The 12,008-nt window shown below is 39.0% G+C and overlaps 1 protein-coding gene across 2 annotated transcripts; it reads right to left on the bottom strand.

Moving 5' to 3' along the window:
• Positions 1 to 1,104: 1,104 nt before the first annotated feature.
• c3h1orf210 (chromosome 3 C1orf210 homolog) lies at positions 1,105 to 11,346 on the bottom strand. Of its 2 annotated transcripts, none has more exons than XM_061034402.1 (4): positions 11,282 to 11,346; positions 5,209 to 5,770; positions 4,741 to 4,935; positions 1,105 to 2,280 (listed from the first exon to the last, which is right to left on the bottom strand). In XM_061034402.1, the coding sequence occupies exons 2-4, from the start codon at positions 5,264 to 5,266 to the stop codon at positions 2,072 to 2,074; spliced, it is 462 nt and encodes a 153-aa protein (XP_060890385.1). In that variant the 5' UTR covers positions 5,267 to 5,770; positions 11,282 to 11,346; the 3' UTR covers positions 1,105 to 2,071. The 2 variants fall into 2 exon arrangements, with proteins under 2 accessions (XP_060890385.1, XP_060890386.1); XM_061034403.1 differs by having other exon boundaries at positions 11,290 to 11,344.
• Positions 11,347 to 12,008: the final 662 nt, after the last annotated feature.

Raw genomic sequence — 12,008 nt, forward strand, 5'->3', positions numbered from 1 at the left:
TGCACAGCTCTGGACTGTTCCCAATGTCAATACTGTCCATTTACGACTCTGTTTTTGCACATTTACATTTATCTACAGCAAAGTATGTTGTATTTAATATTTTCATATTTAATATCTAAGTTAAATCCTGGTTGTATATATTCACATTCTTAGTTTTGATATTTAGTTTAGTGCTTATTTACTTTGTATTTAATATTATATTGTGTTTAGATTTGCTAATATTGTGTTTTTTACTCATATTGTGTGTTTGGACAACCTGCTGCTGTAACGGCACAATTGTTGTACTCAAGGCTCCCATTAAGAAATTATATTTTTAGCCTACTTGTAGTCTAGTTAATCACATATTTTTTATCCAAATGGCAACACGGACATATAAAATAACACTTGACTCTAACATGATCCAAGGGACCATCTCAGCCTTGACAATTAATAACACATTACCCAGTTATTTTATGCTTAGGCCTTAATTCTGTTAATTTAACCTATATAAATAAATAGCCTTTCTCAGTAATATGATCATACTTCAGTCCATACATGTCCTACTTGGGCCAAATGAGAACTTGTAACTTGTAATGAAGTAGATAAACTTTAAATTGTGTAGTTTATATTTATTTTCTATATTATATAATTTTATTTAAGGGTATAATGATTTATATAATAATTTCCCAATACCTGTTAATAAACGTTTATGGAAGTTTTGGTTAAGTTTGCAAAAGCCAATCATACAATCTCTCCATTTTAAATGATATGCTCTTATTTTGAAGGCTTAATCACTATCATTCCGGTTTTACTCTGGCTCGCCTGTGTGAACTTGACGCGCTTGGTTTCCGGGTTAAGCAGCCTCGCCTGACAGCTTCACACAGACCTGTCAGACTGCTCTCATCAGCTGGACGGTCTCAGAGGATCTAAAGACGCCTCAGGCCTTTTGGCGAGGCACAGTGTCAGGCTTAATTTCTCCTGTTGGTACCAGAGTTGTAAAAGTTTAAAGAGACAGGTGAGTGGGATGATACCAGTTTGTGACCAATGAGGGAATCTAGACCAAAATGTGGAGAGAACCCGCACTGTATTCCCCTGAACTTTTAAAATAGATTTGACCCATGTAAGTAAAGGTGACACTGTTTATTTTGTATCAATGTCAAGCTGTTTTAATTTGACATGTTTTACAGTAGAGGTGCTGAATTCATGCACAGCCCCAATACAGTGGTGTTTCTCAAAAATAGCAGTAAAGTAGAAAGTTATTACAAGTAGGCTAACGCTTTTACAATGAACGAGCCAGCCTACATTTTTCATGTAACTGTAGTCATACCTTTTCTGAGGACAGTCTGTACTGTAGAAATCACACTGATGTTGCAACAATGCCAGATCAAAAGATGGAAAGTAAAATGTTTGGGTAGTAAAGCTATTGATCTGTCTGTTGCAGAGCATCAATGTGCTGCTTACTACTCAGATTTTGACACTTTTCAAACATTTTACACATCCATGCATACTGAAGTTAAACCTCATGTGACAATGACAAGACATGCAGCGCGCAAACTTGAAATGTTCCTGTTTTGTGGTTATTTTTCCAAAACATGCTGATATATTTTTGCACAACCTGTGCAGTCAAATCAAGTTATGGTCAACCAGTCAACTCAACCAACGACTGTCAACAGATACAGAGTTGATTGCTTTATTTACAAAAGATCATCCCAAGTGTTTTTAAGTCTTAGAAATAGATATTTTTTTTAAAATGCTGATTCAGGTAAAAAAAATCAACCAATTTTCACCCAGAACAAAAGAACATGTTGTGACTTTTACTGTTGTTGCACGAGTCTCTCACTGCATGACTAATATGATTTATCAATAGTTTAATCTACAACTCTCTATAATGGATCATCAGGCTGCACATTGACAGCTACTGCCTTTACAATGCACCTTGCAATCAGTCATTTATTGCAGGTGCTCTTGAGCACTGGTTGTACATTTTTAAGCTTTCTTAAACTCAACCAATGCTCAACAAGCTCCCAGTTTTAGATCAATAATAGGAATAAGAAAAAAATAAAGAATTATAGGGAGTGGAGCTGCAGTCGTCCTAAGCGATGGAAAACTCAATCTCATCCATCTCTTCCTCCGTGTCGTCTGTGTCCTCCATGTTCTCCGCCGCTCTCTCGGCCCTCGCCCTCTCGCTGGCCGGGATGTAGTTGTCCTCGATGAAGCCGTCGTCGTCCTCCTCGCTTACAGGGGGCAGGCAGTGAGGGTTTATTCCACGTCCATTCTGCATGGCAAACTCCACCTCCTGGCCTGGAAGCAGTGATAGAAACACAACAATGAATCAAATATGTGTATTCATTGAAAGAAATGACACACAACAGAAGCAGCTGTCACATTGTTGTTAAACTTGATGATGATTTTACATGAATTAACGACCAGATCTGTGTGATCACACAACGTTTTACAGGAGATATTCTTCCAAATGGGATTTTAATGATTACTTTTCTAATAAATGTATAAATAAAAAGAAAGGAAATAATCATTAACATCCAGTAAGCATTCAAAAATATTCAGCTGAAAGACACCAAAATGCTTCTTAATGCTGAAGGAAACTGAGTCAAGTGTTAAATCTCTGTGTGTGAGTCAAACAGAACCTTTCACATTATATTCCTTTGATTTTTGTATCAAATATCCATTATCGTTGCTTTTATCCCTCACTCTTTTCTCAATTCCAACATTCATTCAATGGAATACTATATAAGTATTTGACTAAATATTACAGTTTCACCGATGTTGTTCTGATATTAGAAATCAGTCAACACTGACTCAAATGGCTTGTTCAGGTATTCGGGCACCATCCTGCGCCAATCTATTCAATTCGAATCTATGTTTCTGTCTATGTGCATGTACGTGCAGCATGTGGGGTCGTGACACAATCATGCTTGAAGAAGGGAAGGAAGGAGTGAGCTAACCATCCCTGCATAGATGGAGGTCCAGGGCCAACATATCCTGTAGTTCCTTTCAAAATATGCAAAGCCATTGTTTCAAGGGTCGGCTGTGCAAAAGTGAACACAACCAAACAAGCAATAAACTAACCAACTAAACCAATTAAACTCTGGTGTTTGATTGGCACGTTGAATCAGCTGATACCTTAAAGCCCAGTACAGAGTTGCATCAGCTTTGTGTACGTTTAAATGCAGCATGTTTGAACGTAAGTTCTAACTTGCGACAGAGTTAATGCACTAGTAACATATAAAGTGTTGCACCAGCTGAGATAGTTCCAACATACAAGTTATACAAGTTGCACAAGTTATAACTTAAAGGTCACATATTATCCCCCTTTTCAACAAGTTTAAATACGTCTCAGAGCTCCCCAGAACATGTCTGTCAAGTTTCTTGTTAAGAATCCACCCTGATCCTTTATTTGATCATGCCTATAAACCCCGCTATTTCAGCCCTGTTCAGAACAGGCTGTTTCTGTGTCTGTACCTTTAAATGTGAACTGTTTTTGACCACGCCCCCTCTCTGGAAGGGGATAGGGCTCTGGCTTTCTCGCACCATGTCCAGTTCTTTACAATGAGAAGGCAGACTCAGAGGGCAGCGCAAACTCCTAGCTGTGGGAGTGTCACCCACCTGGGGGGAGGGGTTACTGCCCTTTGTGATGTCATGAAGGGAAAATGTCCAAACGGCCTGTTTGAGCACACATTTTCTGAAAAGTGGAGCAAGCAAACGACGGAGAGGATGGACTTTTCTCAAAATTGGGGGGGTTTGAAGACAGACTAGGGACACATATTAGCGTTTAAAAAAACATGGTCAAGTGTATTTTGCATAACATGTGACCTTTAAAGCTTACATCTAGCTCCTGGGTTTAAAGTCCTCTGTTAAATAAGGTTGTCATGGTGTAGCGTTTTTGAAAGTTGGGATAACTTGGAGGATAATTAGGAGCGGAGATTCTATCCGCGATAGATTACATCCCTCAGAAATGTATCATGACTTTTATTTGTAATCCTGCAGTTGTTTCCCATAAGCAAAAATATTTACACCTGTCTAACAACAGAGTACCGTCAAATTACCCTATGTTTTGGTTGAAGATTTCACCACTCGATGATGTTATTTTACACTAGCTGTAGATTAAGATTGTAGCTGTTGTTATCACCTCATCACGATGCTCTGTAATACTGTATTCTGTTTGTGGATTAACCGCTGTTAATCCGTTAATCTGTTCAGAGACGATTAGGCACCAGAGACAGAGAGCATTGTAATGAACACTGCATTGATGGACTCATTCCTGTGACCATAATTTGTTTGGTTTGGATGTTGTGCTCTGCTAGTTAAGATGAACCGTACGCCACTGTGGTGTAACCAAAAGAAGAAGGTGTGGACTTTACACTCAAACTTAAGACAGACCTTACACATAGTTGGTGCAAACGGCCACTGGATTGCTACCAAGATATTTGTGTTGGTGTTACATACATAATTTTGGTGATACTTCTAGAGGTCACAAAATTCTGTTGTGCAACTGAAATGAAATAAACATAAGTAAAAGCTTTTATAAACTGGAAGGAAATTCAATAAAATAACAAATGTATCACTCTAAAAGTTTTTAGCTTCGGGACAGATATTATACTTGCTCCCTCTTAAACATTAATGGTCATCACCTGTGAAGCTTCTCAATTTTCAGTGCTGAATCTGAATGACAAATAAAGAAGCATTTGTTCCTCCTGCACAAAGAAAATGCAAAGTTTTATGCATTAAAAAAAAATTACAAACCTGATGAGTCAAACTGGCTCACAGTGTCTATGTCCCTCAGCCGTGTGTGCCTGTAGCTGGCCAGGTAACGCCTCACCACCTGACATTTAGCCAGGATGGCGATGATGATAGAGACAGAGATGGCTGTGGCCAGGACGGCCACCAAGAACTCCCAGTTGTGAGACTTATATCTGCTCCTCTGGGTTATTAAAGTGTCTGCAAGAGTCACATCCTATCAGTTAAAACTGTTGAGCATCATCCATGTATAGTCATAAATTAGCGTAATCATTTTTATAGAATGTGGAAACTGCACCTAAATATGGACTCACAGCCCAGACCTAACATTAAATCATCAATTTCATACTGTCACTCATTTTACACTGGTCATATTTACCATAAATGACCTAGAATCTGGTTGAGAATGATACTGGGCATCTTTTAAGGATTCATTTCTTTATGTTTGACATTGGAGATAAAAATACATCTTACCATTTTGTGATGCTGTTGGTGTAGCAGCAGATGATGTAACATTTGAAAATAGTTCCATCTGGCTTTGCTGTTGTTTCAGTCTCGTTAACAGAGTCTCCTTTGTGGCTAAATCTTCCTCTGGCTGGATCAGAACTGTCTCTTACTTTCAAGCACCATTAACTCCACCATGAAACCATGGATCATGGATGTATGTCACACGTATGTCAGTCAAAAAAAAACTGGTTTACAGAAAGACTTCTGAACTTGTAGATGAAGCTGGAAAGAAGGCTTTAATTTTTTGATAAGGTGCAAAGATGGTTCTTATTGTATGGTCTCCAGCAGGTGACACACAAACTGGATCTGAGGGAAATGTTGCAGGGCCGACATCTCCCCAGATGAGGGAGGTATAGTTGTCTGGAAGATTACTGTTGACCAGGAGGGAGTCGAACCCTCACAGCTCCACTAGGTGGCAAGGTTGAGTGACAGGGGAGTCATCGGTTCAGAAACAAGTGAAAGGTGGGGGCAGAGATATCCTCCTCTGTGTGACTGGAAATGTGAGACCTCTTGCTGCAGTCAAATGAAACTTTGGAGAGACAGTAGAAAGAAGAAAAAAAAATGAATTAAACAGTATGAATTATTCCATTTTACACACACGCCTACAAAGGGGAAGACAAAGTATCACTGGAGTGAAATATCAGTACACTACAATGTCTCTATGGCCTACATCCCACATTAAAGCGTTGAAATCTTTTTGACTCTTTGTGCTTGTAAATGCATATTTCATAACTGAGCCACACAAAAAGAACAATCAAATGACCTAAATATTTCACTTAGTATGTATGAAGAGTGAGAGTGTCAACATAAAAAAAAAGGAGAAGCTGCCTGGATCCTCATAAATCCTGAAGTCGTAATTGAGAGCAGTCTGTCAGGAGCTCAGGAGGATATCATCCACAACAGGAAAAGTGTGTCGCAAACAGGAAAGTCACACATACTGGAGGACCTTCCTCCATAGGACTGGCTGACACAAAACACTGGAAAAGTCCCCGTGTTTAGGAGTTAAAAAAACTCAGGCTACAGCTTCCCCACAATACATGAGACTCAAACTCAATTAAAGACAGTAGAATGACATCTACCGGACATGATTCGTTTAGGAAAAACACAATTCAAAAGCTTTTCCATTAAATTAAATGTTGTGTTCTTCGTGGGAAAACTAATAAAACAGATAGTGATGTGAAATAGTATCTGTTACCGTCAACATTAGCCAATGAAGAAGACATTAAGAACTCTAATCCACTTTTTGGGCAAAGGTTGAGATGAAATGAACGTTTGTAACTTGAGCTAGTATTGGCTTAGCTTAGCTTAGTTTAAGAAAAGAGTGGAAATATGAAGAAATAATAATCTTCCTTGAAAGCAAAAGTAAAGCTTAATACATGATATCTGTTATTTAATTCAAACTCATCACTATTTTGGCTGAGGGTTCGACGAGAGGAACGTTTTGACTTTGGCTATAGTCTTAGCCTAGCTAAGCTTATAAAATGGCTGGAAACATGGTGAAGCATGTCTCTGTTGAAAGATTATCTCCCTTCACAGCTAAAGTAAAGCAACACATTATATCAATGTTACTTAATTCAAACTCATCACTATTATGACAGAGGTTTTGATGAGAGGACCGTTTGTATTGGGGTAGTTTTAGCTTAGCTTAGTGAAACGACTTGAAACATGGGGGAACTAGCTAGCCTGGATCCAAAGCCTTGTTGTTGGCATAGCAACTGCTAGAGTACCTTTAGGCAGATTTTATTACCTTTGAAAAGAGACTTGCGCTCTGTTTCTCTCTGTTGCCAGTATTTGCATTAAGCTAACTTCCTTATTCACTGTACAGTAGCTTTATGTATAGACACAAGAGTGGAGTTGATTTTCTTAACTTGGTTTGTCACTTCATGCTGTTTGCCTGCATGTTTCCATGTTAGCCTATATGTTTATGATCCTCTACAACTTGCCTTGCAGTGGGCTGTGTTGAGTCAACACCAAAACATCAGTGATTCTGAATGCAAACACAAACCTGTCTTCTACAGAATAACTTGTATTTGAAAGACAGAGGACCTTTGAGGGAAGCTGTTTGCAAATTTGCCAGATATTTGCATGTGAGTTTGCAGCCTTCTGTTAAAGGTTGAGCCGTCAGGATGCAGTCAGAAAGAAGAAGCTGTAGTGCAACACGTCAGTCAACTCCAACCAATACTTTATAGTATTGGATGTCTTTCTTACATTTTTTGTCCTTCTTCTCTGTTCATTGATTAGTATCTAGGTGTTTTTTTTTATCACATCAGGTCATAATGATTTCAGTGAACATTTTGAACCGGACATCATATTATATGAATTTAAACACATGTTGAAAACATATTTGGACTTTGTTTATACTGTTGTACATGCAGCGTCTAATTCACAGCTTCAAATTCATATCCATTAGCTCAATATGTTGAAGAGATAAACTGATGTTTTTAAATTGCCACACACGTCGACTTAACGTTCACAGCGATGGACTGCTGGTGGGGGCAGGGGGCGTCCAACAAGCTAATGCTAAATGGGTGTCCTGGGCAGGTCAAAGTTTGGGTTTAACTTACTTCATTTGAATAGAAATTGAAAGTGGAAATAGCCTACTTGCATCATCTCCTTGCAAATTAGTTATAATTGACTTAAGTCTTTCCGTTGGATGATTACTACAATTATTTTTGACCCTCACTGAAATTCTGCTCAAATCTGGAGAATGTGGCTGGTGCAGCTTGTTGTTGTCTAGAGTTGGATTTGTGTATCGCTCTCTCTCTCTCTCTCTCTCTCGCTCGCTCTCTCTCTCTCTCTCTCTCTCTCTCTCTCTCTCTCTCTCTCTATCTTTTGACTGTGAGGAGATCTTTCACAGCAAGTGGGATTCAGCTGCTTAGCGCAAGCCATTAGGCCTCTTCCTTTTCGTCTTCTACAGCTATTCTCTTCAGCGGTGTTGGCTGTAAACACACTGTCAGGGCTGCCTTTATCTCTTCCTGTTCTGTCCTCACACAAGCGAAGCACAACAAAATATACACACCAAGCAGCACAGGACCGGCAGCTATAAGAGAGAAGCATGGGAGCCAGAAATCTCTCTCTCTCTCTCTCTGTGCGTGTGTTTGTGAGCACTACTTTGAACTGCTACTGTACATTTGTTTAAGTTTTGTGTGAGAAAATGCTCGTGAAGGAGGCTTCATTTGCATCGTTGTCTGCATAATGTCTAGTTTGAATATTATTTCCAAAGCCGGAGTCAGTTTTTCTCAGTCGTTCTTTGTTTCAGTGCTCCAAACTGTAAGTTGAGTGTCAGTTTGCAGACACTAATGATGGCCAGAAGGTGGAAAATGTTCTTTCTGTCATCAAACTGAATTAAACATTGAAATTATGCTCTGCCTGTGGAGCATGATCGCTTTCCTTTGAACAGACAAATTAACTGTAAGCAAGTTCATGGTTGGAAATGTAATTATGAAGGTTAAGGTTTCAACTTGTGTTAAAAAAAATAAGTTTTTATGATACTAAACACAGATTTTGCATCATATTTCAGAGGTGGATATTGTTCTATTACCTCGCGCAGTTATCAGAAAAATACAACCACGTAGGTCATCTGTCTACACAGCTGGGTAATAACTTGTATTGTGTCTGTTGTTAGGTGGTGACTTGGTGGCTGAAGTTCTTGTGATGGAAGCAAAGTACGAATTTAAGTGGCAAACTACAATATGATTCAAGATTCAAGATTCAGGATTTTTATTTGTCACATGCTCATACAGATGTGCAGTGAAATGTAAAGACTGTTCCGCAAGGCCATGCAATAACACTCAAATTACTAATACACATATATACAGTAAAATAGAATATAATGTAAAATTAAAAAAATAATTATTTGAATATACAAAATATAGAATATAGAATAATGTAAACAGAGTAAAGTGTCAGTGTGTAAAGTGTCCAGGGTGTCAAAGTGCAATGTGCAGACTGGAATGTGTGGTGTGTGTGCATCATGTAATCACAGTTCTGTTTTGTTTAGTTCTGTTTATGTTTTTAACTGAGGAGAGTGGAGAGAATGAGAGAATATATGTTTAGGCAAACTACCTAAATACAAAGTATTTTGACCCAGTGTTTTGCAGTTCTACTTAACTGTCACAGTTAGTTTAAGGCATGAAAACCACTTGGGTTAGGGTCAGGAAAAAAAATTGGGCTAAATCAATAAATGTAAGGCTTCAGACATTAGTCCCAGAAGTCAGTGATGACTGATGTGTCATCAGCAAACACAAGACTGTGAATCAGGAGACCACCAGTGTTTGTTTCCAATGTTTGAGCACACCTGCCTATCAGCCTATTGGTGTTCAAATCCATATCTGTGGGTGTGGTCCCCCTCCTTTATTCAAAAACGATCACCTGAAGAGAACCTCTTTTTGAAACGTTGTGATTGTGATGTCATAAAAACCGTGTGCGAGCATGTCTTCTTCCTCAGTCTGCTGTTTTTCTACTGCCATGCACTGACATGATGTGAGTATAACTACCTCCTTTTTCAATGTGTAAAGCAAGTTGACTTTGACATTTTAATGTTATGAATTTAAAGCCCCTGTGAGAAGTCACTTTTTGCTTCTGTGTTAATCATCTCACAAACCCACAGTTTCCTTGAAACACAGTGGAGGAGGCCCTGTGATGAGAATTACCTAGACTAAATACCAAATTGTTTAATGTATAGTTAAAACTAGACCAGCTACAACTATATGCTCCTTGACCAATCAGCATATACATTTCAATATTTTAAAAAAAGATCAAATAAAATACAAATAATCCCAGCATCCATTCTTTAAACTACCAAACTGATAAGTATGGTTTTGTCCTTTTCCCACCTGGACTGTGTCTGATCTCACAATGTGTTCACCATTGAACTTCTTTTATTTCATTGGATTTTATCAGAAAAAAACAACGTAGTGGACTTACATCAAAGTGCAATTTAACACTCACACATTTCATTGGCTTTTAAAAATAAACCGTGTCGGGTCTAAGCAAACATCTGTCTCTCTGGCTCCAATAATCACAGACAGATATTCACAGAAAATCAAAGCGCCGTCCTTCAGCTGACCTAAGCCCCGATAATCCACAGAGCAACAAGCCTCTTATCCTGCTGCCAAGATGAGTATTTATGTCTTGACATGAAAATGTGCGGAGGAGTCGGGCCGGGCCATTGTTTGTCGAGGATAATGGCATCATGTTTGATAGGGTGGTGAGTTGAAAAACAGCTGGCAGAGACTGTTTATCTCACTTGTATACTGCAGATCAAGCTCATAGGGTCTGTTTAGAACATTGTGGGATAAAACCTACACCTTGAATATTAATTAAAACGCTTCTACCTTTATTTATTTTTTTATCCAGGTGAGGTCTGAATACGGATAGCTTTAGAGAAGTCCTTTAAAATGTCAGGTTTGGTTTTTGTCTTCAGCCCTGGAATAATGACACTGTCAACACAGCCGACCACTTTCACAACATAACCAGCTTTATGACCTCAAACCATGACATGTAAAGATTTGCTGTAGCACCAGGCTCCACACTGTTTACCTGTGAGTGTTAGAGTGTTAGGGTTAGATAATAAACAAATGCAATTCAGAGAAAAGGTGCTGTTAATGGAGCGTGTTTGGGGTGAAAACAGCAAATAGCCCCCATGCAACAGGTGCAGGAGTCTGATTGGCTATCAAGTCTTTCCAATGAAACTATACTGCATTCATCGAGAAAGAAAGCCTTCATCTGTTACTACAGAACAAAACAACTATGTCTGTTGTTTCTGCCTCAAAGCCAGTCAAAAGTATTTTTCTGGCAATATGTCTTTTTGGTCAAAACCCAAATAAATCCATTATTATATCTAAGAATTTTTAGTTTTCAGGCATTTATTTACCACATTGTTATAATTCAGTATTATAAAGAACTGATGGCATCATCAGTTTACATGATCAAACAAGTCAATGCGGTTTAATGAACTTTGCGCGATTCAAATCGGACCATAAATGACACCGTCAAAGCTTCTACTCTCAGAGAACCAGCTGATTATTCCCAGTCTTACCTGGTCACCTGTATGTGTGGCTTCCTCTGGCTTCAGCGAGTTCACCTGCCGTATGTGTCCGCTGTTTTCACGTTTCACGTCAGCTACATTTTCTTTTTGCTTTTGTGTGTAAAATGGAGAAAGGTTGTGCAAAGGTTGAAAGAGGTGTGCTCTATACGGCTGCTTCTCAGAAGGACAAGGTAATGATTAACTTTGTAACCAAGGTGTGCTCCCTCCCCTCCCACCTCCTCTCTGTCCAATAACACAGCAGACCTGGCCAGAGTCTGAGCTGTCAATCAGCGGTAACAACCCAGGAAGAGAAATAAGATTAATATGTCATATAACAACTTTAAGCAACCAGTTGAACCTGTTTTTGTGCAAATAGACATTTAAATACGATTCCAGTGAGTATTCAAATAATCCTGTTTGATATCTGCTGAGTGTGCGTCTTTCTGCAGTGTGTGTAGTTCTGTTCGTGTGCCTGCCAGGCACCACACCTCACTCTGTTTATCTACGATGTAAACCCTTTTCTCAGCCCTTTTTTTCACATGTGGAAGGAAATCGGACAAGATACAGTTTGAGAGGACGAGGAGGTTTGTTTATTTAAGACGTACAGCCTGAGGGGAGAGAACAGACCTCTGAAAGGAAAAGCGAGATGACCCTGAAAACAATAGGGACGCTTCCTGTCCACTCTACGCATCTTTAACATCTTCCTCCCGTACTCCTCCTCGTCCTTCCCTCCCTCCCT

The sequence above is a fragment of the Labrus mixtus genome, chromosome 3, assembly GCF_963584025.1.
Source record: "Labrus mixtus chromosome 3, fLabMix1.1, whole genome shotgun sequence".
NCBI classification, from domain to species: domain Eukaryota; kingdom Metazoa; phylum Chordata; class Actinopteri; order Labriformes; family Labridae; genus Labrus; species Labrus mixtus.